General features: G+C 45.3%; 4 protein-coding genes across 4 annotated transcripts; 2 read left to right on the top strand and 2 right to left on the bottom strand.

The window, feature by feature from the left end:
- The first annotated feature begins 17,236 nt into the window (after positions 1 to 17,236).
- On the top strand, positions 17,237 to 17,937 carry LOC141986277 (histone H4). The gene has a single exon (XM_074950626.1). The coding sequence runs from the start codon at positions 17,563 to 17,565 to the stop codon at positions 17,872 to 17,874; it is 312 nt and encodes a 103-aa protein (XP_074806727.1). The 5' UTR covers positions 17,237 to 17,562; the 3' UTR covers positions 17,875 to 17,937.
- Positions 17,938 to 19,127: 1,190 nt separating this feature from the next.
- On the top strand, positions 19,128 to 19,771 carry LOC141986273 (histone H3). The gene has a single exon (XM_074950610.1). It carries the CDS (start codon positions 19,180 to 19,182, stop codon positions 19,588 to 19,590), a length of 411 nt encoding a protein of 136 aa, XP_074806711.1. The 5' UTR covers positions 19,128 to 19,179; the 3' UTR covers positions 19,591 to 19,771.
- A 696-nt stretch (positions 19,772 to 20,467) lies between these two features.
- On the bottom strand, positions 20,468 to 21,111 carry LOC141986269 (histone H3). Its single transcript, XM_074950597.1, has one exon. The coding sequence runs from the start codon at positions 21,057 to 21,059 to the stop codon at positions 20,649 to 20,651; it is 411 nt and encodes a 136-aa protein (XP_074806698.1). The 5' UTR covers positions 21,060 to 21,111; the 3' UTR covers positions 20,468 to 20,648.
- A 1,190-nt stretch (positions 21,112 to 22,301) lies between these two features.
- Positions 22,302 to 23,002, bottom strand: LOC141986262 (histone H4). The gene has a single exon (XM_074950584.1). It carries the CDS (start codon positions 22,674 to 22,676, stop codon positions 22,365 to 22,367), a length of 312 nt encoding a protein of 103 aa, XP_074806685.1. The 5' UTR covers positions 22,677 to 23,002; the 3' UTR covers positions 22,302 to 22,364.
- Positions 23,003 to 26,999: the final 3,997 nt, after the last annotated feature.

Genomic DNA, 26,999 nt, shown 5'->3' with positions numbered 1-26,999 from the left:
CTCTAGCATGTCAGCAGTCAAATATTTGTCTACTGTGGGCTCTGCAAGTAGCCGAAAGACAAAGCCACATCAAGGCCACATTACAACTGACAGTTACCTCAATTAACTCCTCTCTGCAAGCACTGACAGGATGGATGAATGAAGCAGAAGAGAAAATATCATTGATAAAAAATCAGATAAAAAACCTTTCTGCCTAGGTGCAGAGAAGCCTAACAGATTTACCTTTTCTGAAATTTAAAGTGGGCAGACCTGGAGAGGAGCTCTCTCCACAATTATTTGAGAATTATAGAAGTACCTGTAGTAGCCCCCTAGAATTTGCCTAGAAAGGCAACCCCCTAGAATTTGTTCCCTGGCTCCTTACAGAAGTGCTCCGCCTGCCAGATTATTTTAAATTTGATTTAGAAAGAGCACATAGGTCCCTGGCTCCTATGATGGTCTCAAATGTCAAACCTCATGCTTTGATTGTCAAATTACTTTGATTTACTGTTAAAGAAAAAAAAATGCAGCTAGCATATGTGGGGAAAACAGTTTTTGGGGAGGCCACAAAATAAGATAATATTTTTTTCAAGTTTTTATAGAGATGTGGTTGAATAGAGATTAGCCTTTAGAAGAGTTTGGGAACTTTCCAAGATGCGAGGGCTGAAATGTTTTTTGAAGTTTCCAGCTCAGTCCCATGTCAAGGTTGTTGAGGAAAACACAAAGGCATACCCTTGTCAGACCTGGTTAAAAATATCATATTTGTGGAGTGTGTGCTACCTTTCACCTCCTTATGATGTTGTTGCTTCTTTGTGGTCTGGGAATTATAGGACACTTGTTAAAAAAATGTAATTTAAATAATGGTCATTGATGAAGCTTCCAGCCTGGATGGCGGGTCTTCCGGATCCATCTCCTCTGCAATTTACAGTTGGTTTATTTTTGTCTATAGAATTATAGTTTTGTTTACAGAATCATAGGAAGGGACCTCAAGAAGTCATCAAGTCCAGCCCCTGCTAATGAGGCAGGACCAAGTAAACCTAAACCATCCTTGACAGGTGTTTGTCCAACCTACTTCTTAAAAACTTCCAGTGATATGTGATACTTTCTTGGCATGTCCAGAACTATGGGTCACCTTGTTACCTAGACTTGCTGGGGTTAAACTGTGTAGCTATTCTCTAACACTCACAATCACTTAGCCACCCAAACAATCTCCTCCAAAGCTCTGTTAGCCTTTATTTTGTCTTGCAGGCAACACTTGGCATTCCTCAGTTCCAGAGCCCCCTGGAAGAGGGTTCCCCTGGAGTATCCACCCCATGTCACTGGACACTCACAGAAGTAATTAAGTTTGCTATCTCCAAAAAGACACTTAGTTTAGTCAGACAAGCTGTATACACACCAGCTTGTCTGACTAAACTAAGAATTCACACCTTGCTTAATATTACATCAAAGAGATCTACTTACAATAAAACAAAAATAAGTTCATTAACAAAGATAGAGAATTGTTACTGAATAAGGATAGTGGAAACATAATTTTTGCTGGCTAAAATCTTTGTCTAAGTTAAGCTTCTCACCAAAAGCAACCTCTCAGTGTCACCAGCCCCCAGCCCCAGGATCCAGCTTTAATGGATGCAGAAAGCACTCTCCTTTTTCCCCCCACAGTAATGGATACTGAAAATATCTTTTTGCCTCCTTCTTATGGTCAAGTGAACCTTTAAAATGTGTTCCTGCTGTTTGTTCTCCAGCATGCTGGTACCATGTTGCTTTTCTCATCCACTTATTAATTTGCTTTTCCCATTGACTTCAGATGCAAATGAACTCCCATTGTGTTTGTCTTATCCTGTTTACTCTGCATCACAGATCTAGGCAGACAATGAAATCAATATTCCTTTGACTGGGGTAAAATTGTTTATCAACCTTGCCTGGTTACATAGTATAAACATATTTTCAGTACATGCATAAAACTTCTTGACAGATGTCTGCACATACATCTCTCAGTGATTATAAGTTTTTTATTTTATATATTACACAACATTAGCAATGCGTTAAGTGTAGTGACCTTGTCAGTCCTGATAGAAGTTGCTGTTACATGACAGTGAACTCTTATTTGCCAGTTGGCACTGATGCCCATAACCATCCTTGGAAACCTATTCCAGAGTTTAATTACCCTTATAATTGTAAAGTTTTCCCTAATATCTAGTCTAAATTTCCCTTGCTGCAGATTAAGCCCATTACTTCTTGTTCTATGTCCAGTGGAACTGGATAACAATTGATCACAGTTCTCTGTATAACAGCCCTTAATATATTTGAAGACTGTGATCAGATCACCTATCAGTCTCCTTTTTGCAAGGAGAAACATGCCAGCTTTTTTTGTTTGTTTGTTTTTAACCTTTCCTCATAGGTCAGGATTTCTAAACCCTTTTTTCTCGCCCCCCCGCCTCCTCTCTGGAATCTCTCCAATTTGTTCCCATCTGTCCTAATGCGTGGTGCCCAGAATGCAACTTCAGATGAGGCCTCGCCTTTGCAAAGAGGAGCAGGACTATGATCTCCCATGTCTTATATAAAACACTCCTCTTAATACCACCTAGAAGGATATTAGCCTTTGTATCAACTACATCACATTGTTGACTCATATTCAATTTGTGATCCACTGTAGCCCCCAGATCATTTTCAGCAGGACTACCACCTAGCCAGTTATTCTCCATTTTATAGTGGTGCATTTGATTTTTCCTTACTAAGTATAGTATTTTGCAATTAACTTTATTGCATTTCATCTTGTTGACTTCAGACCAAGTCTCCAGTTTCTCAAGGTGATTTTGAATTCTAATCCCGTTCTCCAAAGTGCTTGCAAGCCCTTCAAGCTTGGTGTCATCTGCAAATGGTATGCACATATTCTCCATTCTATTATCCAAGTCATTCAAGTCAAACACTGAATAGTAACAAACCAAGTATTAACCCCTGTGGGACCCCGCTAGATACACCCTCACAGTTTAACACTGAACCATTGATAACTTCTCTTTGATTACGGTCTTTCAACCAGTTGTGTATTCACCTTATAGTAAATTCATCCACCCCACATTTGCCTAGTTTGCTTATGAGAATGTCATGTGGAACTGTGTCAAAAGCCTTACTAACATCAAGATAGATCACATCTACCGCTTGCCCTCTATCCATTAGGCCCTCATTCCTGTCAAACAAGGAAACTGAGTTGGTTTGGCATGATTTGTTCTTGACAAATCCATACTAGCTATTCCTTATAAGACTATTCTCCACCAGGTGCTTACAAACTGATCGTTTAATAATGTGTTCCACTATCTTTCCTGGTATCAAAGTTAGGATGACTCAGCTATAATTCCGTGGGTATTCTTTGTTCCCAATTTTAAAGACAGGTACAGTAAAAGTTTTGTTAGCCGGCATGTTGGGAGAATAGGGGGTGCCGGTTAGTCAAAAATTCTGGTTAACTAAGAGTTATATGGAGGGACGGAGTTTGGATGTGGGAAGGGGCTCAGGGATGGGGGTTGGGACGCAGGAGGGGGTGCAGGGCTCAGGCTCTTGGAGGGAGTTTGGGTATGGGAGGGGGCTTGGGGCAGGGGGTTGGGGCATGGGAGGGGTTTTGGGGTACTGTATCCAGGCGGTGCTCAACTCGGGAGCTCCCCAGAAGTGGTGACATGTCTCTGCTGCTCCGCAGTGGAGGCATGGCCAGACGTCTCCACATGCTGCCTCTGCCTGCAGGCACCGTCCCCGCAGCTCCCACTGGCCACAGTTCCCGGCCAATGGGAGCTGTGGAGCCAGTGCTCAGGGCAGGGTGGGAGCAGTGCACAGAGCCCCCATGGTTGTTTCTCCACCTAGGAGCAGAAGGGACATGTTGCTGCTTCTCAGGAGCCACATGGACCCACGCCAACCAGACTTTTAATGGATATCAGAAATGCTGGTTTCTAGAGCTTTCCAGTTGGTAACGTGCCAGATAACACAGCTTTTACTATACTAAGTTTGCCCTTCTATGGTCTTCTGAAACCACACCCATCCTCCATGAGCTTTTGAATATAATTACTGAAGGTTCTGAGATTTCTTCAGCTAGTTGATGAAGTACTCTAGGATGAATTTCATGAGGCCCTAATGACTTGAATACATTTAACTTATCTAAATGTTCTTTAACCTGTTTTTTCCCTATTTTGGCTTATATTCCTTCTCCCTTGTTGTGAATATTAATTGTGTTGAATATCTGGTCAGCATTAACTGTTTTAGGGAAGACCACCCTATACCAGAAACCTACTGACCGCTATTCCTACCTACATGCTTCCAGCTTTCACCCAGACCACACCACATGATCCATTGTCTATAGCCAAGCTCTACGATACAACCGCATTTGCTCCAACCCCTCAGACAGAGACAAACACCTACAAGATCTCTATCAAGCATTCTTACAACTACAATACCCAGGTGCTGAAGTGAAGAAACAGATTAACAGAGCCAGAAGAGTACCCAGAAGTCACCTACTACAGGACAGGCCCAACAAAGAAAATAACAGAATGCCACTAGCCGTCACCTTCAGCCCCCAACTAAAACCCCTCCAACGCATTATCAAGGATCTACAACCTATCCTGAAGGACGACCCATCACTCTCACAAATCTTGGGAGACAGGCCAGTCCTTGCCTACAGACAGCCCCCCAACCTGACACCCCCCCACCCCCCCGTTCCTCAGACTTTCTTGTTAACTCTTGGAAATGTGCTGGAAATGGCCCACCTTGATTATCACTTCAAAAGGTTTTCTCTCCCCCCACCCCACTCTCCTTCTGGTAATAGCTCATCTTAAGTGATCACTCTCCTTACAGTGTGTATGGTAAACATCCATTTTTGCATGGTCTGTGTGTATATAAATCTCCTCACTGTATTTTCCACTTTATGCATCCGATGAAGGGAGCTGTAGCTCACGAAAGCTTATGCTCAAATAAATGGGTTAGTCTCTGAGGTGCCACAAGTACTCCTTTTCTTTTTGCGAATACAGACTAACACGGCTGCTACTCTGAAACCTGAAGGAAAAGGGGTATTAAACATCTCAGCTTTCTTGATGTAACCACTTATTAGCTTTCCTGTCCTGCTGAGTAAAGGACTACACTGTCCTACATCTTTCTCTTGCTGCTGATGTATTTAAAGAACCTCTTCTTGTTGCCTTTTATGTCCCTGGCTAGGTCTAATTCAATTTGTGCCTGAGCAGTTTTGAGTTTTTTTCCTACCTGCTTGTGTTATTCTTTTGTATTTCTCCTGAATAATTTGTCCATGTGTCCACTTTTGCAAGGATTCCTTTCTGATTTTCAGGTATTTAAAGAGCTCCTGATGGAGCCATATTGGCTCCTTACTATTTTGTCTATCTTTACTTCACATTGGGATAGTTCACAGTTGGATCTTTTATATTGTCTCCTTGAGAAACTGCCAGCTCTCCTGAACTCCCTTTTCCCCTAGATTTACTTCCCATGGTAGCTTGCCTACCAGTTCTCTGTGTTTGTTAGAGTCTACTTTTTTGAAGTCCTTTGGCCTTATTCTGCTGCTAAAAGGGCTGTCTCTCTGGTTACTTCCTCCACTTTCTAAAACAAAAAGTTTTTCTTTGAGTGCTTGTTCATGTTCATGTCCATTCCAATCAGGTGTGTGCGCGTGCATGTGCACGTTGGCCGAAAGATTGTTCTCCTAGCAGCATCCATCGGGTCAGTCTGGGCACCCCCTGGAGTCACACCTGCCGACCTGCCACCCCTTCAGTTCCTTCCCTGAAGGGGTGGCAGGCTGGAACTTCCCTTAGCTCTTTCACAGCAAGTTCACTCTCTATCCAATTGTATGTAGTTAGTTGTTAGTGTTGTCAGAGTGATTAGAGTTTAGTATAGTGTTTGTTGGGGGGTGTTTCTGCCCCCCCCCCCACTCCGGTTCCTGGAACCGTGGTATGTCACGCTCCCCGGGTTTCAAAAACTGTGTGGCCTGCACCAAGCGCATGCCCAAGTGTGACCCGCACTCGTCATGTCTATGGTGCCTGGGGCAGACCCATCAGAAAGATCTCTGTAAGATCTGCCGCGAGTTCCATCCGAGACTGCTTAAGGAAAGGGAAGAGCAGCTCAAGGTGATACTCATGGAGGCAGCTCTACGCCCCCACTTCGACCCGGGCTTGGGAGACCCGACCCTCTACTGCGTCGTCCTCTACACGAAGAGCCTCGGCACCAAGAAAGGACTCTTCCCAAGACGCTCGGCACTGTCACGGCTCTTCAAGGGGCCCATCTGACAGTAGGCACCGTTCCCACTCACTGATGCCTCAGAAGAAGAAAAAGCCGGACAACTGTTCTCCTCTGGCTGAGCCACGAGATGTGCTACCCTAGGTGGGCCACTCCTTGGGATCTCCTTCTGGGGCCGTATCGACTACTGCCCGGGTGCGGCAGTTGAGTCCGGCCCTGCCTCGAACACCGACACCTACACAGCATCTGCAGCTCCCATCCATGCTGGAAGCGTACCAGGCTGCTCGGGACCTCCTCCACCTGACAGCACCATTCTCGCCTGCCAGGGAGGAACCCTCAGAGCCTGCAGACTTGCGTCCTCTGGTGCATTCGAAGGGGAAGCCAGCTATGATGTTGAGACGCTCCCCCTCGCCATGTCCCTTGGCGCCTACCTGCTCCGACAAAGAGCCTACCTGCTCCCCGAGCTCTCAACGTTTGAGGCACCGAGGACTGACTCCTCCGTGGTCTTCAGTGTCTGAGACCTTGGAGTCAGAGTCCGACTCCTATCGCTCTGGTAGGAGCAGAAGTCACACACTGAGGTCCGGTAGAGACAGAAGAGAGTCCCACGTGTGGCCTCTGCAGTGGCAGAACCTACCTCAGTGGCTCTTCTAGACCCCCTGGGCTTTTCACCAGGGTCAGGCAGGAACCCAGGGTCCACGCTCAGCAACATCTTCCATGTCCTTTGCCACCATCATGCCACCTTCTGCTGCGCATCTGCCCTCGGCGGCTACGGTCCCAAAGCCTCTGCCTCCAGCACCGTGCTTAACTCCGATCTTGGCACCTTTTTTCACGACGTCAACACACCCATCTACCACACCTGCACCGTTGTCGACATCAACCTCAATGCAGGCACCTGTGGCCCCAGTGTCAATGTCAGCACCAGGCCCCCTGCTTCTGGTGACTCCTGTGAGCATGCTGACACAGCTCCCTCCTGTAGGACTGACGCTGTCGCCATCGTCCGTTCTGACATCCATAGCCCCGCCAACGTCAGCGGCACCACTACCTCCGATGCTGCCCCAGGAGTCATCTGACCCCCTCGGGGGTAGATGGTAGGGAGCTTCCACTACGAGCACACACGTCTTCCTCCTCGTTACCGGACGAAGCATTGGCGGGGACAGCCATAGCCCCTGTGTTAGAGGACAACAGACTCCTGCAGCAGTTGCTGTGCAGGGCCGCCCAGGGTCTGGGCATCAAGGCTGAGGAGATGGTAGAGGAGACGCATCCTGGCACCCTTGGAACCTTCACATATAGCCTTGTCTCTTATAAAGACCATTGTGGACACCACTAGGACCCTGTGGCAGACGCCGGCATCCTTGCCATCTACTGCCAAGCACAGCTGGTTTCAGCCCAGCACATTTCATCATGGATCGTGGCCTGTATCAGTGAGTGCTACAATCTAGCAGGGGTTCCTGCGCCTCCGATCACAGCGCACTCTACCAGGGCACAGGATTCATCGACGGCATTCCTGGCTCAAGTTCCCACCCAGGAAATCTGCAGGGCGGCGACGTGGTCATCCATAAACACTTTCGCCGTGAACTATGCAATCACCCCACAGACCAGAGACGATGCGGCCTTAGGAAGAACAGTACTCCAATCAGTGGACAGCTCTGACCACACCTCCTGAATTTGGCTTGAGAGACACCTGATTGGAATGGACATGAGCAAGCATGCAAAGAAGAAAAAACAGTTACTCACTTCTTGTAACTGTTCTTTGAGATGTCTTGTTCATGTCTATTCCAATACCGACCTTCCTACCCCTCTGTCGGAGTAGCCAGCAAGAAGGAACTGAGGGGGTGGGGGGGCCGGCAGGGCTATATATTAGGCGCCATGAGGGCGCGACTCCAGGGGGCGCACAGACTAACCCGATGGATGCTGCTAGTGGAAAAATCTTCCAGCCAACGTGCACGTGTGCGCACATATACCTGATTGGAATGGACATGAACCACACATCTCGAAGAACAATAGTTATGAGAAGTGGGTAACTGTTTTTTGTCCCCAGTGTGACAAGTGGACCCCCCATCTGGGGTGCCACCTGATGTACTGGGGTCCCACTGAGCCCACCTGTCCACCAACCTGGGTCCCCTCCCCCCACACTGTGCTGCTGTGTCCAGCTCTCCAGTCCCCTTCCAGCACAAACACAGGTAGGGACATGTCCAGCTGTAGAATCACACAGCATCTGCAATCAGCTCTGTGTAGGAGGACTCAACTGGGGAATAGCCCAGCTCTTTGATGCACACCCCCTCTGGTGTGTAAACCCCAAATGATATTGTCTTGCGCTGTATAAAAATGTATACAGCATAAGCTCATAATATTCATCTCCTCCCTCAATGTGAAGGAAGATATGTGCAGCTTTCTCTCTTCTCCCACCCCCAACCCCCAAGTTATGAATTGCACAAACTGGGTTTTGGAATAAACAAAGAACAAGTTTATTAACTACAAAAGGTAAATGTTAAGTGACTATAGAGATTGCAAACAGAACAAAGCAGGTTACGGAGCAAATAAAACAAAACACAGAAACTAAGCTTAATACACTAAAGAATACTGGCTACAGATAATAATTTCTCACCCTAAATGTTCTTTCAAGCTGGTTGAAGAGTTTCTTGAAGATAAACTGCACTGCTTGCAGCTTAAATCTCCAGGGATTCCTTTTACAGGCTGATTTGTCTCAGAGCTTATATTCCTAACTTCAGATACAGCAATGATACATGCATACATATAGGATAATCATATTCAGTAAATCATAATCTTTCCAACGATACTTCATATGACCCCTCTTACATAAAATACATCTCAGTTATGCCATATTCATAACAATTTTTCTATGAAGAATAAGGGGGCTTAACATCACACCCATTATTTTCCAAGAACTTGTTGGACATTTTGTTGTATTACTTTCCCACCAAATGTCTGGATAGTTAAATTTCCACATTACTGCCAGGTCTTGTGTTTTGGATATTTCTGTTATTTGTTCTAGAAATGCCTCATCTACCTCCTGTTCCTGATTTAGTGGTCTATAATAAATCCCTATTATGATGTCACCCCTATTTTTTACTACCTTTCCATATATAGTGTTTGATAATTCCTGATTTTTCATTGTGTTTTGCTTTTTAAGTGGGGAATGGGGGGACACCACTTGGGATAGAGTTGGACAGCCAGTGGTACTCGGCAACAACTCAAGTTGTTACGTACATGTTATGCGTTTTATGTTTTTGTTTTAACCTCTATTTTTGTGCTCTTCCCTCTCCCTCTCTGGTTCCCTCTTCTATAGCTCCTTATGATACCCATTCTTTTTACCCCTTCCCAGTGCCCTTTGGACAAGCAACACTCAGGAAAATTATACCCTAGACGATTGTGATTTACATCAAGCTTCTGCAGTTGATGGCACCTTATGCTCATGCCTCCTCATAATTCTCCTGCACCTACTTTATTCCCTGGAAGTCTGGCAAGTGGCTGTTACCTGAAATTGGGCCAGCTAGTGAGCTTAGGGAGGACAAATGACCCATGAGAGTTTGGCAGAAAGAAGCACATTTATTATACTGATAGCTAAGCTCAAAAGAAGTGTGTGTGTGGGAGGGGAGTCACATTCACACTCCCATGCTCACACTCCCAGGACAGGCACAGCACTGGAGATGTCAGAATCCTTCAAGGTAAGTGTCCCACTGCGCAGCGATGGATGGTGCGATGAAGGTAAGTCTTCCCGAGGCACAATGGAATGCAACGCGATGAACCACTGGTCAGGCGGTCCAGGCAAAGGGCCTTCACAGGAGGTACAAGCTTGTGAGTGCACTCCTGAGCACATGGTCCCTTCCCCTTTTAAGGACCTGCTCCTCATGGCCTGCGACTAGAGATGACTTGGCCGTGTCCGATTGGTCACACTGCACCTCAGGCAGTGTCCATGCACGGGGGTGTGAGTGCTGCCTAATTAGAATTCCAGACACCTTGTCTACCTGGGAGCTCTTCTGATCTTCCAGCTGTTCAACCAGCCCATTCATCCCACAAGCATTCCAGGAGGGAGGGGGAGGGGGAAAACCACTTCACAGGTATTCAAAGAGGGAGAGGAGACAATAGCCGGGGGCGAGGGAATGTAACAGATCTTTTGAGCATACAAATTATATGTAGCATAGTCATACAGAGCATACAGATCACTGCTGCTCCTACAACAGTGGCAAGCATCAGACAAGGTAATCCAACAACTGTGAAATATATGTATGAAGCATTTCATCCATATTGTCACCCTCCTCGCCACCCATTGGAATTCTGTGTGGGGAGTAGGATGGAATTCAATAGAGAAAATGATGCAAACTTTCCATCACCCTCATAAGATCACACATTAAAATAATAATAATGAAAATATCTCTTAACCAGCCAAATGATCCTGAATTTCAATTTTATTTCCTGGAATGTAAAGGGATTCACCATGCAAATCCAAAGGATAAGGGGGATAAAAGCATTCTCATTATTAAAGAGAGCAAAGATCAATATAGTTCTTTTGCAGAAGACACACTTGATCACAGATGAGGCTGCTAAATTAGAACGTGACTGGGTAGGAAAAGCAATGTTTTGTTACTACTCATGCAGATCCAGAGAGGTAGCAATCTTCTTCCATAAAGTACTGGCAATAACAGTGTCTGAGTCAATTTCAGATGATCAGTGCAGATCTTTAATCCTTAAAGTCGCCAGAAATAGATCTGAGCTAGTCATTGCTAATATACTTTTTTAACTTCTTTATATGGAGCACCCCATCTCCCTACTGTAATTGTTGGGGATTTTAATTAAGTGCTTTAAGTGGATACATCTGCCTATAGGGTCATAAACCAACCAAAAGTAGAATGGCCCTGGAATTGCATATGTAAGCGGGGAAATGGCCTGCTATTATGGGGAACTTTTCTGGCTTATAAATTACCCCAGCGAAATGGGCTAGCGAAAGGATCTGAGTCTTCGCTCTCACTCCCTTTACCCAGAGGCCTGCCTGACCTCGAGGGATCCCCTTCCACTCTCCTGTGTGGCAGAGTCCTTGTAACTCCAACAAGGCTGGGCCCAGGATTCCTCGGAGGGCTCGACCCCCAGCCTTGTAGTAGACACTTAGGACGGGGCTAGGGTGTCCCCACTCCAGGGTTCTCTCTCCGCACCAGATGCTTCCCTGACCCACTGATCATTTAATACAATTCAAAGGAGATACAATTTATTAAACAGCAATCAATTTAAAAAATAAGGAAAAATGGGAAAGGTTAAAGTAAAACACATAACCCCGCTCTGTGGCATGGGGACATCACAAACAGTGTCTCTGGAATGTAAGGGAAGTTCACAGTCTATTCCTCACATGTACCAGGCCTCCTTCTCAGGCCCTGGCTGTGCTGCAGGGATGCTGCGGGTCGGACACTCACTCTGGCAGTGACCACACGCCTTCAGGCTCTAGGTGGCAGGACTCTTCTTCCCAGTGTCAGCCCCCTGTTGGGGTTACGATCCCCCTCCAAGTCTGGCCTGCAAGGCCTCTTGGCTGGGGGTGTCTTCCTGTGCTGGGCCCACTGCCAAGGTCCTTCCCACTCTCCCCAGCTGCTCACCGCACCCGGCTCAGACTGCTCCAGCCCCAACTCCACTCTGCCTCAGTGCAGCTCCCTGGGCTGCTTCTCTGGCCCCTCTGGCTCTGATTACTGCAGCTCTCCTCCCAGCACTGACCTGCTCCCTGGGCTGCTTCTCTGGCTTTTGTTGTTGTGGCCCTGCTCCCAGGACGGATCTGCTCCCTGCGTGCTGCTCTGGTTCTCTCTGGCTGGCATGGCCCTGCTCCCCAGCTCAGCTCAGGCCCCTGCTCTCTCCTTAGCTTGGCCCCACTCTGTTCCCCGCAATTCCAGCTCACAGGGAGGATGGGACAGCCCCCCCCCCCCCCCAGTCTCCTGACTCCCTCATTAACCTGCCCGCCTTGTCAATCAGGCTGACCTGGAGCATTGGCCTCTCCCCATTGCTCCTGGGGACTGTTAGTCTCAGGGACCTGATTTCTCAATCCATCCTTCCCCTTCCATTTGGTACTGGGAGCTAGTCAACCAAAAAAAAACAACCACTTAATTTTAGTAAAGTCCCCTTACACATATTAAAGATCTGGGACTATTTGATATCTGACAGCACATACATTGAAAGGGTAGGGGCTATTCATACTTTTCTTCAGTACAAGTATTCTATTCCCACATAGATTTCTTTTTGCTCTCCAGGGACTTGCTTAGTTATATAATTGATTCCTCCATTGATACAGTTGCTGTCTCTGATTGTGCCCCTCTTCAAATAGGAACAGAACTGCATAAGAAACAGACATGTAGATGGAGATTTAATTCTTCTCTTTTATTAGATCACCATTAAAAATATATACATTGAAAAAGGAATTGGCCTTTTCCTGGAGACAAACAAACCCTCAACATCTTCTAGCAGGATGTTGTAGGAGACTCTCAAGGCCTATTTGAGAGATAGAATTATTAGTTTCATGACTGCCAAGAAGAGGAAATATGAAGAAAATTTGATTGCCCTGAAGAAAAAAAAGTAAAAGAGCTTGATTCATCTTATGCCATAGCCCCATCTCCAGATTCGTTGTGATTCCTGATCAATTATAGATAAGAACTCAATGAGCTGCACTTGGCACAGGCTGAACTCACCCTATTTTGACTGAGTAGTATTTCTGGAAATGGAATGAAAAAGTAAGCAAGTTGCTGGCATATCAACGAAGACAAAAGGCCTCTGTGTGTAGAATCATGGTCTTTTGTGATAAACATGGTAAATTATGTACATCACTCAATGAGAATAATAAATAGTTCTTTAATTTCTACAAAGATCTGTACAAACCCCTCCGCAGATTATTTGGATCGATTTTTTAAAAAATATTACATTATCACAAATTACTGCAGGCCAGTGTGGAAAACTTGATGCTCCCCTAACTGAGGATGACTTAAGTGAGGTGATTAAGAATATGAAAGTGGGGAAAATCTCAGCCCCAGATAGCTTCCCCACTGTTCTATAGACATTTCTTTGAACTTCTGTCTGGCAAGATAATTGAAATGTTTAATGAGTCACTTCTAGAAGGCATCCTTCCTTCATATGCTGAGGGAAGCCCTAATATTAGTTATTCCTAAACCAGGAAGAGATGGTGAGATGCCACACTATGTTCCAACTGCAGGCCAATATCCCTTGTTAATAGTGGTATCAGAATACTGTAGTGGCAAAAGTTCTGGGAACGAGACTGGAGAAGGTTTTGGGCTCTATCATACATCCAAATCAATTGGGTTTGTCAGAGACCTTCTTGGCTCTGATAACCTTTGACAAAGTTAATCGTATCATACGATAGCAGTGAAATATGGTGACCCTGAACCACAAGCTGTTTTAGCCTTAGTTGCAGAAAATGCTTTTGAGAGGGTAAGCTGGAGGTATGTTTAGTTCCTACATCCAACTGTTATATTCTTCCCCAACCTCTCACCTCACAACCAGCAAAGTGATCTTGAATATTTTCAGCCTTTTCAGAGGAACCAGGCAAGTGTGACTGTTGTCTCTATTACTTTTTGATTTGGCTCTTGAGGCCCTGGCAATATCTATGCAGTCTCATCCAGATACCCCAGGCATATAACTTGGTTCCATGTTGATGTTATACGCAGAGTATGCCCTGTTGTATTAATTTAGATGGAATATATGGATCCAAAGAGTCCAATGTCTTAACAAGACTGTGATGGGGCGTGCATACCCCGCACTAGGCAGTAAAGGGTTAATCCCACACTAATCCCACACAGAAGTGCCGCCCCTTAGACCAGATGGGGCATGCTCCAAATGCTGCACTACTATAAAGGAGAGAAGCCCAGCTCACCAGGGTGGAAGGACACTTGGTGGAGGCTCCAGCCCAGGAGCCACTTCAGCCCTTGATTGCAGGAATCAGAGAGCCTGAGGCCCAGACTGGAGACCGGTTGCCCCCAGCCAGTTGACAGGAGTCGGAGTCCCAACCAGCTACCTGTACCAAGGAGCTCAGAGATCCCAATGATGAACAGACCCTGGCTTTGAGATTTACTGTAGGAAGTGGCCTAGAGGGGTGTAGTGAGTGGTGCCTCACACCTTAAGAGAATCAGCGTTTTGCAGTAGGATCCCCGCTCACTGGGTGGTGATCACACTCACCGCTGACAGGACTTTGGGCCTGGACCCAGTGGAGAGGGAGGGACCGGGTCCCCCTATCACCCCTGCTGCTACCCACCCTTTGGTGGTGGTCCGCTTCTTTGACTCTGGCCACTAGGTCACACAGCCTTGACTCCAAGGGTAGCTGTGTTGAATCTGACCACTTTGCCTTATCATGGCGAGGTCTGAAACAGTCGGGTAGACGGTTACCCGGTGTCAGCACCCCCATCGCCTGCTGCAACAGGGGACAGGGAGTGCATGCATACACTGCTACAAAGACCCAGTCACTGTCCAACATTAAACAGTTTCAAACCAGGTTTGGTACTCAGAAATGCTTAGCACCATGGCAAACACCATTAAAAATCCTTTTATTAAAGACACAGAAAAGGAAGAAAAAGTTAAAGTATTTGAAAAGTAAAATATTAATAAGTATGGCTTTCATTTTAACAACATCCCTTGTTCCCTTTCCCTGCATCTGTAGCCAGTGTTTAAAGGAAAAACACAAACAAAAACAAACCATCTAAACCTTGTTTGACAGTCTCTTTGATTATAGTAAAGATGGTAACTACTGTCCTTTAGGGAAAAGACAAGTTAGTTGAGATTGGCTGGCGCTGTTTTTGTTGCTGTTGCTACAATTGTAAAAATCTGATCTCATTTCCTAGAAGACTGTCAGGGTTCCCTCCCCACTCTGAACTTTGGGGTACAGATGTGGGGACCCGCATGAAAGCCCCCCTAAGCTTATTTCTACCAGCTTAGATTAAAAACTTCCCCAAAGCACAAATCCTTTGTCCTTGGACGGTATGCTGCCACCACCAAGTGATTTAGACAAAGAATCAGGGAAAGGACCACTTGGAGTTCCTATTCCCCCAAAATATCCCCAAGCCCCTTTCCTGGGGAGGCTTGAGAATAATATCCTAACCAAATGTTTACAAAGTGAGCACACATCAACCCCCCTGGGTCTTAGGACTTTGAAAAAAATCAATCAGGTTTTTTAAAAAGGTAAAAGAATCACCTCTGTAAAATCAGGATGGAAGATAACTTTATAGGGTAACAAAAGATTCAAAAACACAGCAGAACTCCCTCTAGGCTTAGTTTCAAAGTTACAAAATACAGGAATACACCTCCCTCTAGGAAAGGGAAAATGCACAAGCTAAAACAAAAGATAATCTAATGCGCCTTGCCTTACTTACGCTTTTTGCAATATTGAGACTCATTTTAGGGTGGTTTATAGGAGAAGGAGTTTTCTGACCTGATGCTTCTCTGCTTCCCAAGAGAACACACACAAACAAAGCCCCTCCCCCAAGATTTGAAAGTATCTTCTTTCCCCATTGGTCCTTTTGGTCAGGTGCCAACCAGGTTATTTGAGCTTCTTAACCCCTTACAGGTAAGAAGGAATTCTAGGCTACCCTTAGATGTATGGTTATGACAAAGACAAAACAAGAAAAATGTGCACAAAAGGGAAAGAAAATAAGAGCAAAGATAGAAAATGTATCTTCTGTCTTTGGTATTGACTTTCACTTACAACCTCACTTTTGGAAAACCACAGGAAGAGCACATGGTCTTACCTGCCACTCTGAGACCTGGCAAACTTGTACTAGCATCAAGTTTTTTAGGGTATGACATTTAGCTGCCTATTTCAAGTCACAGACTTTCAGTTGCACAATATGCAGTCCTGGTCAGTGTTGGGATTATTCGAAATAATTAATAAGGGAACCCTCCATGTTTCCCATTTGTTAGAACTCCTACTTTGCAAACATATCTATGTACAACTGAAGTTGGGCTGGCTTCTTGTAGTGTTCTCCCTTTGTTCAGGGAGAAATAACCTGGTATTCAGAGTACTAGTAATCCTCCTGTGAGACTGAGAGACATGAACAAAAGGTATCTATTTAAAAATAATCATCAGTAGTAAATAGGAAAAGTAACCAGAATGTTGTATCGTTTAAAACTCCTGCGGCTTAAAAAAAACAAAACAACAACCTCCATCAGAGAACAGTAGAGGATAAGGAATGAGAAAGGGCGACAAGTTTTTCAACGGCTTTTGAGAACCCCCTTCAGATAATGTTCACCCATGCTTTCCAAAGATATGAAGGTTCGTACTAAACTGGTACAGTGTAGCCTTTGCGTTGCCACGCGTGCAGGTATAAACTCCTTTTCTAAGTATTGCCCCCGAGCCCCCCTTTGCATATAAGCAATTCAGAAGCAGACCCCTTCCCAACATGAAACAATGATTTCTGCCTCTGAGGTAGAGGAATGAGTTCCTTTCTCTGGAATGGGAAAGCAGGCTGGTTTTGTGAGCGATTATTTCTGCAGTCGTTTTTACGCATTAGTCACACTGTGACTGTGTCACATGTACTGTGAAAGAAACAGTAAGAATGAGCATACCACCAAACGAACAAATTTAACGAATGGAAGAAAAAAAATGCGGTGTCCCCCGCTTTATCTTCTGATGAAATAAATGTGCACGTTTCGTTCACATTAACCCTCCCTGTACAGACTTTGGAAAACACAGGGGAGAGACGATGCGTCCGGAAACCTGATTGGTCAGATTTTGATGCAGTCTGTAAATGTTTGAAAATCAGAGGATGGTTTAAAAAAAAAGCCACAAATATGAAGATCTCTGGATGGAAGACCCTCCAGAAAGGAAGATCATAAGCTAAGGACAAATACAAAGTTCAGCTGGGAAGTGGTTCTTATTTTGCACAATTCACAGAGACGGGCGATATTGCCAGAAACCGCGGGGCTGCATTACAATCCTAATTGCTGCAAGCAGGACTTTTTCATGGATTCTAAGGCCAGAAGGGATCATTGTGACCATCTAGTTTTGACAGTGTGTCTCGGTATTACAAACGAAGGACTTATCCTCGATCGGATCGAATCTATCTATTTTTGCTTCCTTCTTTAATTCAAATCTAGAGCAGCGTACCCCTGCCACCAACGGCGAGTGGGCTGGGAAGGAAGAGAAGAGGAGAGGAGGGACGGACAGCAAACTCAATAACCCGCCTCTTTTCCTCCGAAGCACGCCTCATGCAGGCATCGGCAACAGGAGGAGGGGGAGTTCGGTGGAAAACAGGGCCAAGGTTCCACCCCTTTTCTTGAGAGTTCTCAAACAGGTCGGCTCCCAGACCATATACGGAGAGTACAACAGAGCGAAGCAACTTGCTTGTTCTGGTTTTCTGAGAGCGGTGGTTCCAAGGTGGTAGCATTATGTCTGGTCGCGGCAAAGGTGGTAAGGGCTTGGGAAAGGGGGGTGCTAAGCGCCATCGCAAGGTGCTCCGTGATAACATTCAAGGTATCACGAAGCCGGCTATTCGTCGCTTGGCGCGCCGTGGTGGCGTAAAGCGTATTTCTGGCTTGATCTATGAAGAAACCCGAGGAGTGCTGAAAGTGTTTTTAGAGAACGTGATCCGTGATGCTGTCACTTACACTGAACACGCTAAGCGAAAGACTGTGACTGCTATGGACGTAGTTTATGCTCTGAAACGCCAGGGTCGCACTCTCTACGGCTTCGGGGGCTAAGTTTCCATCCGGCTTTAAAGTTGAAACATCCTCAAAACCACAAAGGCTCTTTTAAGAGCCACCCACACTTTCACAACGAGAGCTTAATTACTAGTCTGGTTTTGAAATTGCAGAATGTTTGTGTCTGTGTGTGCGCGATAAATTATGTGTATTTTGTTAAGTTTTCGGAGTGTTTTATTTTCTCACTTTACCTAAATCATAGATCACGTGGAAAGAGAAGGATTAATGCTCTTTCGCTGCAGAGGGGAGGGGGCTGACTAAACCCCGTGGTCAAAAGCTTTATGGCCGACCTTTATTCTCGGACAAAAGCTGTTTCGTCAGCTCTCCAGATAACGAGAGGCAGAACAGCGTGGGGTTCGCGGGAAGACCTTTCTGCTGCCTTACCCGCGTCGTGATAGTTCGAAAAACGTCACGAGAAACAATTGATGGGTAAAATGCAATAACGTCCACTCTGACTAAAAACACTAGTGTCCGTTTTGGTTCCTCCCGCATTTGGGGAGGACAAAAGAGATTTCCCACTTTGTTCCACAGGGCCCCCTATTTCATACACACTTTTTCATTTCGGTGGAGAAGATATAGGGGGCATGAGAAGATGTCAATCGAGAACATATTTAAGAATTACAATTGATAAGTGACCTTTGGTGTCCTCTGAAGCTTAAGGCAGGACTGAAGGAGAGTAAAGAGGTCCTTCCTTCATAAGGAGTCAAGCGCTTCTTAGCCCCAGAGGAAGAATCGTAGGATAGTACCGTCACCTTCTAAAAGCCGATAAATTAGCACACGAAGAGACTTTTCTATGTAGTCAACACATCCTGTGGTTTCAGTGTTACCTTCCGGGGATTCGTGCTCGTGCAAGTTGTTCATATGTAAGATACCGAACATCATTCCCGCTTCTTCGCAGTACCGTATCAGAGATTTGGCCCGTTTGGAAGTGAAATATAACGAGACGACGAGAGAGAGGTAGAAGGTGAGGGAGGGAGCGGCGGAGTTTCAGAGAGAGGGGGGAACCGAAAGAATCGGACTATGGGGACATCCAGAGAGCGCGAGTTTCGTGACCTGACCGTTAAAAGCCAGCGTGGGCGAGACTTGTCCCGCCGACGCTGGGGGGTGGGGAAGGGCGGGTCGGATGTTTCGCTGCACAAGCGCGGGCTTTTCAAATGTTCAAATTGTCCAATGATAGCTGGCTCCATGTCAACAACGAATCAGAAAGGAGCACTGGGCTATATATACCACCGGAGCCGGGAGGTTCTGCCTTACTTTGTTCTTTTACACTGTTTGTCTCAGAGTTGTGATTGAGGGTTGCTGAGAATGGCCCGGACCAAGCAAACCGCTCGTAAATCCACCGGTGGCAAAGCCCCCCGTAAGCAGTTGGCCACTAAAGCTGCCCGGAAGAGCGCTCCTGCTACTGGGGGAGTGAAGAAACCCCATCGCTATCGACCCGGCACCGTGGCCCTGCGAGAGATCCGCCGCTACCAGAAATCTACCGAGCTGCTCATCCGCAAGCTGCCCTTCCAGCGCCTGGTTCGTGAAATCGCCCAGGACTTCAAGACCGACTTGCGCTTCCAGAGCTCGGCCGTTATGGCCCTGCAGGAGGCCAGCGAAGCCTACTTGGTGGGGCTCTTTGAGGACACCAACCTGTGTGCTATTCACGCCAAGAGAGTCACCATCATGCCCAAAGACATCCAGTTAGCCCGGCGTATCCGAGGCGAGAGAGCTTAAAAGTTTACACCCACCACCTTTTGGCAACTAGGAAACCATTACGAGAGATCCAAAGGCTCTTTTAAGAGCCACCACATTCACATTCAAAGGGAGCTGCAACACACTCGTCATTTGTGCACCCTTGATAGACATACATTTGTTTATCAATATCCTTTGAAATCTTACGATTCTAACTGTATTCCCTGTAATGAGAAAATGTCACTTTAAATTTCAAATTACTAATCAAATGTAAATTGAGTTTTTTGCATGATTTGTTCCGGTTTTCGGGCGGTGGGTGGCCCAAACACACTCGTCATTTGTGCACCCTTGATAGTCATACTTGCGAATCAGGTTTATGTAAAAAACAAAACAAAGAAAAAAAATCGCTGAGAAAACCACATAACATTGCAACCCGACCCCTGTCGAAATTGTTGTCTCCCCGAAATACATCCTCCTGCACTTAACTCTTCCTGTGAGTTTGGTTTCTTCTATTTGTGTCTCACATCGTGCCGCCTCTTGCGTGAGCTCGTCTAACGATGGTGCTTAAAATGCTCAGACTTTCCATATCCAGCCGTAGGCCTGAGATAGGTGTGCCTCTGTCTGTCTTCCACTGGTTTGTGTATATTGCTCTGTGGTTTAGGCAGGAGATGACAGGATGCCTACCGTGAGGCAGTGCGCATAACTAGAGGTGGAAATGTAGGTGCCTATGGGATTTTTCTCCTAACAGATTAAAGAACGTAAAAGAATACAAACCTCGTACGTAGGTCAGTGGCAGTGAGTGTTCAAACAAGCTTCGTTAAAACACCCACCGCCCGAAAACCGGAACAAATCATGCAAAAAACTCAATTTACATTTGATTAGTAATTTGAAATTTAAAGTGACATTTTCTCATTACAGGGAATACAGTTAGAATCGTAAGATTTCAAAGGATATTGATAAACAAATGTATGTCTATCAAGGGTGCACAAATGACGAGTGTGTTGCAGCTCCCTTTGAATGTGAATGTGGTGGCTCTTAAAAGAGCCTTTGGATCTCTCGTAATGGTTTCCTAGTTGCCAAAAGGTGGTGGGTGTAAACTTTTAAGCTCTCTCGCCTCGGATACGCCGGGCTAACTGGATGTCTTTGGGCATGATGGTGACTCTCTTGGCGTGAATAGCACACAGGTTGGTGTCCTCAAAGAGCCCCACCAAGTAGGCTTCGCTGGCCTCCTGCAGGGCCATAACGGCCGAGCTCTGGAAGCGCAAGTCGGTCTTGAAGTCCTGGGCGATTTCACGAACCAGGCGCTGGAAGGGCAGCTTGCGGATGAGCAGCTCGGTAGATTTCTGGTAGCGGCGGATCTCTCGCAGGGCCACGGTGCCGGGTCGATAGCGATGGGGTTTCTTCACTCCCCCAGTAGCAGGAGCGCTCTTCCGGGCAGCTTTAGTGGCCAACTGCTTACGGGGGGCTTTGCCACCGGTGGATTTACGAGCGGTTTGCTTGGTCCGGGCCATTCTCAGCAACCCTCAATCACAACTCTGAGACAAACAGTGTAAAAGAACAAAGTAAGGCAGAACCTCCCGGCTCCGGTGGTATATATAGCCCAGTGCTCCTTTCTGATTCGTTGTTGACATGGAGCCAGCTATCATTGGACAATTTGAACATTTGAAAAGCCCGCGCTTGTGCAGCGAAACATCCGACCCGCCCTTCCCCACCCCCCAGCGTCGGCGGGACAAGTCTCGCCCACGCTGGCTTTTAACGGTCAGGTCACGAAACTCGCGCTCTCTGGATGTCCCCATAGTCCGATTCTTTCGGTTCCCCCCTCTCTCTGAAACTCCGCCGCTCCCTCCCTCACCTTCTACCTCTCTCTCGTCGTCTCGTTATATTTCACTTCCAAACGGGCCAAATCTCTGATACGGTACTGCGAAGAAGCGGGAATGATGTTCGGTATCTTACATATGAACAACTTGCACGAGCACGAATCCCCGGAAGGTAACACTGAAACCACAGGATGTGTTGACTACATAGAAAAGTCTCTTCGTGTGCTAATTTATCGGCTTTTAGAAGGTGACGGTACTATCCTACGATTCTTCCTCTGGGGCTAAGAAGCGCTTGACTCCTTATGAAGGAAGGACCTCTTTACTCTCCTTCAGTCCTGCCTTAAGCTTCAGAGGACACCAAAGGTCACTTATCAATTGTAATTCTTAAATATGTTCTCGATTGACATCTTCTCATGCCCCCTATATCTTCTCCACCGAAATGAAAAAGTGTGTATGAAATAGGGGGCCCTGTGGAACAAAGTGGGAAATCTCTTTTGTCCTCCCCAAATGCGGGAGGAACCAAAACGGACACTAGTGTTTTTAGTCAGAGTGGACGTTATTGCATTTTACCCATCAATTGTTTCTCGTGACGTTTTTCGAACTATCACGACGCGGGTAAGGCAGCAGAAAGGTCTTCCCGCGAACCCCACGCTGTTCTGCCTCTCGTTATCTGGAGAGCTGACGAAACAGCTTTTGTCCGAGAATAAAGGTCGGCCATAAAGCTTTTGACCACGGGGTTTAGTCAGCCCCCTCCCCTCTGCAGCGAAAGAGCATTAATCCTTCTCTTTCCACGTGATCTATGATTTAGGTAAAGTGAGAAAATAAAACACTCCGAAAACTTAACAAAATACACATAATTTATCGCGCACACACAGACACAAACATTCTGCAATTTCAAAACCAGACTAGTAATTAAGCTCTCGTTGTGAAAGTGTGGGTGGCTCTTAAAAGAGCCTTTGTGGTTTTGAGGATGTTTCAACTTTAAAGCCGGATGGAAACTTAGCCCCCGAAGCCGTAGAGAGTGCGACCCTGGCGTTTCAGAGCATAAACTACGTCCATAGCAGTCACAGTCTTTCGCTTAGCGTGTTCAGTGTAAGTGACAGCATCACGGATCACGTTCTCTAAAAACACTTTCAGCACTCCTCGGGTTTCTTCATAGATCAAGCCAGAAATACGCTTTACGCCACCACGGCGCGCCAAGCGACGAATAGCCGGCTTCGTGATACCTTGAATGTTATCACGGAGCACCTTGCGATGGCGCTTAGCACCCCCCTTTCCCAAGCCCTTACCACCTTTGCCGCGACCAGACATAATGCTACCACCTTGGAACCACCGCTCTCAGAAAACCAGAACAAGCAAGTTGCTTCGCTCTGTTGTACTCTCCGTATATGGTCTGGGAGCCGACCTGTTTGAGAACTCTCAAGAAAAGGGGTGGAACCTTGGCCCTGTTTTCCACCGAACTCCCCCTCCTCCTGTTGCCGATGCCTGCATGAGGCGTGCTTCGGAGGAAAAGAGGCGGGTTATTGAGTTTGCTGTCCGTCCCTCCTCTCCTCTTCTCTTCCTTCCCAGCCCACTCGCCGTTGGTGGCAGGGGTACGCTGCTCTAGATTTGAATTAAAGAAGGAAGCAAAAATAGATAGATTCGATCCGATCGAGGATAAGTCCTTCGTTTGTAATACCGAGACACACTGTCAAAACTAGATGGTCACAATGATCCCTTCTGGCCTTAGAATCCATGAAAAAGTCCTGCTTGCAGCAATTAGGATTGTAATGCAGCCCCGCGGTTTCTGGCAATATCGCCCGTCTCTGTGAATTGTGCAAAATAAGAACCACTTCCCAGCTGAACTTTGTATTTGTCCTTAGCTTATGATCTTCCTTTCTGGAGGGTCTTCCATCCAGAGATCTTCATATTTGTGGCTTTTTTTTTAAACCATCCTCTGATTTTCAAACATTTACAGACTGCATCAAAATCTGACCAATCAGGTTTCCGGACGCATCGTCTCTCCCCTGTGTTTTCCAAAGTCTGTACAGGGAGGGTTAATGTGAACGAAACGTGCACATTTATTTCATCAGAAGATAAAGCGGGGGACACCGCATTTTTTTTCTTCCATTCGTTAAATTTGTTCGTTTGGTGGTATGCTCATTCTTACTGTTTCTTTCACAGTACATGTGACACAGTCACAGTGTGACTAATGCGTAAAAACGACTGCAGAAATAATCGCTCACAAAACCAGCCTGCTTTCCCATTCCAGAGAAAGGAACTCATTCCTCTACCTCAGAGGCAGAAATCATTGTTTCATGTTGGGAAGGGGTCTGCTTCTGAATTGCTTATATGCAAAGGGGGGCTCGGGGGCAATACTTAGAAAAGGAGTTTATACCTGCACGCGTGGCAACGCAAAGGCTACACTGTACCAGTTTAGTACGAACCTTCATATCTTTGGAAAGCATGGGTGAACATTATCTGAAGGGGGTTCTCAAAAGCCGTTGAAAAACTTGTCGCCCTTTCTCATTCCTTATCCTCTACTGTTCTCTGATGGAGGTTGTTGTTTTGTTTTTTTTAAGCCGCAGGAGTTTTAAACGATACAACATTCTGGTTACTTTTCCTATTTACTACTGATGATTATTTTTAAATAGATACCTTTTGTTCATGTCTCTCAGTCTCACAGGAGGATTACTAGTACTCTGAATACCAGGTTATTTCTCCCTGAACAAAGGGAGAACACTACAAGAAGCCAGCCCAACTTCAGTTGTACATAGATATGTTTGCAAAGTAGGAGTTCTAACAAATGGGAAACATGTATTTATTAGTCACAATTGTCATTAGTAATTATTATTGTTTTTCACCATTCACATCTTGTGGTAACCCCAAGGAGAATCCTGGGTTGCATTGCTAGCTTTGGGAAAGGAATATTCTTTAGCGGTTAAAGAGCAGGCAAGGCTAGCAGGAACCATAGCCTGGGCCATGAACTTAAGACATGCACCTTACTTGTGACAGAAAAGGTAAACACTGCTTTTGTGATAATTAAGACCTGGTTTCCGTTCTCCTCTTTGCCTTGCTGGGCCTTTTGCAACCTGAAAGGTGGGAATGATGCTTGTCTGTCTTCCAGGATCGGATATGAGGAAAATAGGGGTTCTAGGGTTCACAGAAGTACAAACCTTTTAAGGGCCTTCGAGCAATGTGCACTCCTGTGTTGGGAGTTCACCAAATAGCTTGAGTATGGAAAGACTCAGTCTGCAGGAAGCTGCTTTTTTCTAACACTTAGTATTTTATAAAACACTGGGTATATTCAGAGCAGAGCTCCCATTGGCTTCGTTTACAGCTGTGAATGCTCAGACCTTCTGCAAGTCAAGCCCCAGGTGTCTCATGTAAGGCACTAATTCAAAGGAGAAACAAAATATCAGTGGCCACCTGCGGAAAATGTTACATCAAGTAACTTGCCCAGACACACTTAGGCTATCTGCCAGAGACAGGGATAGACACTAATTCCCCAGGGACGCAGTCAAAAACCTTAACCCCGAGACCATCCTTTCTCTTCCTGCAAGCCACTTTTTCATTCACTATATACATTTCAACTTCTGCAAAAAATGACACTGAGGTCCTACATGAATCAGCCTCATGCACTGCACGACCCTGACTCATTAGTTGAATTCTGTCCACTTTTTTCATTGAGTAAGGCAGAGGTCCTGTGGCAAAAAAATAGTATGCAATCATTACATAAAAAGATCAGAGATTTTGTAGGTATGAGGAAAATAAAGACTCCCAGAAGTATAAACAGCATTCAGTAGAAGTGAATTCAGAACAACTGACTCTCAGTTCAGTGCACTTTCTCTCAGGCTGCACTACAGGATATTTGGATGGGAGTGCCTCTGAGATCAGGGACATTTCACCGGACTCAGCAGCATAGCAGAAGAGGCAGGTCTTCAAACCAAAATCTGGTACATTTGAAGCTCTGGGTAAGATTTCACAAGGCTAAGGAACAGAAACATAATAAATTGGATAAAGAAGGCAGATCAGGAGCTTCTGTTGTCCCTGTCTCATGAAACAGGCATAATTGGACTTTTGATGAAACTGAGAGGTTTCAAATTCAAAACGGAGCAAAGAATATAAAGATATATAGTCCAACTCAACAGGTGGTCAGACTATGGAAAGTATTCAAATGGGATGTAAACATGGTCAGGAATTAAGGAAAAGTTAGAGATTGAACATTTATACTAATAAGAAGAATTTTCAGAGGTATAATATTTAGTCGGAGTAGGGGGGAAAAGGATATAAAAACATTGTACTTCAGGTCTTAAATTGTTCTCTAATTATTAGAGATTAGAAAGAGATCTTCCTGTGGGGCTGAGCATTGTGAGGACCATTGAATAGCTACTTCCACAAATGGGTTTGTATTATTTATATTTAGTCATTCTGTATACAGTTTTAATATGTTTTTATTTTATTTGTATTGTTTGCCTTTAAAAAAAAATATCGGGGGTAGCCGTGTTATTCTGTATCCACAAAAACAACAAGGAGTCGGTGGCACCTTAAAGACTAACAGATTTATTTGTGCATCAGCTTTCGTGGGTAAAAAACCACTTCTTCGATCCAAGAAGAAGTGGTTTTTTACCCACGAAAGCTTATGCCCAAATAAATCTGTTAGTCTTTAAGGTACCACCAGACTCCTTGTTGTTGTTTTTTTAAAAACGTATGTATATCAACTTTGTAATGGTAGAAAGGTGAGCTGCCCCTTTAAAAATAGGATGGGGGTATTTTGAGAATTAGGCCAAGAAATTGACCTAATTGTGAGCTCTCTGTAAAATGTATGTAAATATTAATAAGTTGCCTCAATAACCTATAACAACAAATTTTGATGGCATAAGGTCTGAAAAGGAGGCAGAAAGACAGAATTAGTTTACATTAAAAGGTCTACTGGTATATTTCAAGATCTGTTTTAAGATCTTGCTTGGTAAAGAAGAGAATGTGGATCCATAAATTAATGAACCAAAATTGGTGTGTCAGATATTAAGCCTAAATGGTGGGCAAAATTATGAGGGGATTGGCTATTCTACTCATCATTCTCTTTTTTGGGTCCTGAAAGAAAAAGATTTGGCTGTGTGTGGAATAGACAGAGGCTTCTGAAGCAAATTTCAGCATCATGGCTGTCATCCCCACCATCACCTGTGACCCTTGCCCTTCATCATCCTCATCCTGAGACTGTGATGTCTACCAGACCTGGCCAGAGAGAGGAACACAGATAACATTGACATCTACCAGCTCCAGCTGAATTGTATACACCACCTTGGATGAAATGGGTTTGGACTTTAACAACAACAGCTCCAGCCCATGTCAACAAGCTTCTTCTCTTCTCCCCAAAAGGATATTTATTACCATCTTTGATACCATCACAGGGGTTTTCCTTCTAAAACTCTCTCCAGCTAAAGGGAAAGGGAACAAAGGATATTGTTAAAATTAAAGCCTTGTTTAATACTTTACATTTCTATGTTTGAACTGCTTTTTCCTATTCTATATCTTTAATAAAAAAAAGTTAAAAGGATAATGGGCTTGTCAACCCCAAATCTTGTTTAATTCTGGCAGAGCGCATCAATTGCACATCACAACATTCATAGTCTACACCAGTGCAATCTCATTGAC

This window comes from Natator depressus, chromosome 1, assembly GCF_965152275.1.
Source record: "Natator depressus isolate rNatDep1 chromosome 1, rNatDep2.hap1, whole genome shotgun sequence".
Taxonomy (NCBI): domain Eukaryota; kingdom Metazoa; phylum Chordata; order Testudines; family Cheloniidae; genus Natator; species Natator depressus.
Note: the sequence above shows the minus strand (reverse complement) of the source record. Positions and strands in the feature narration are given on the sequence as shown.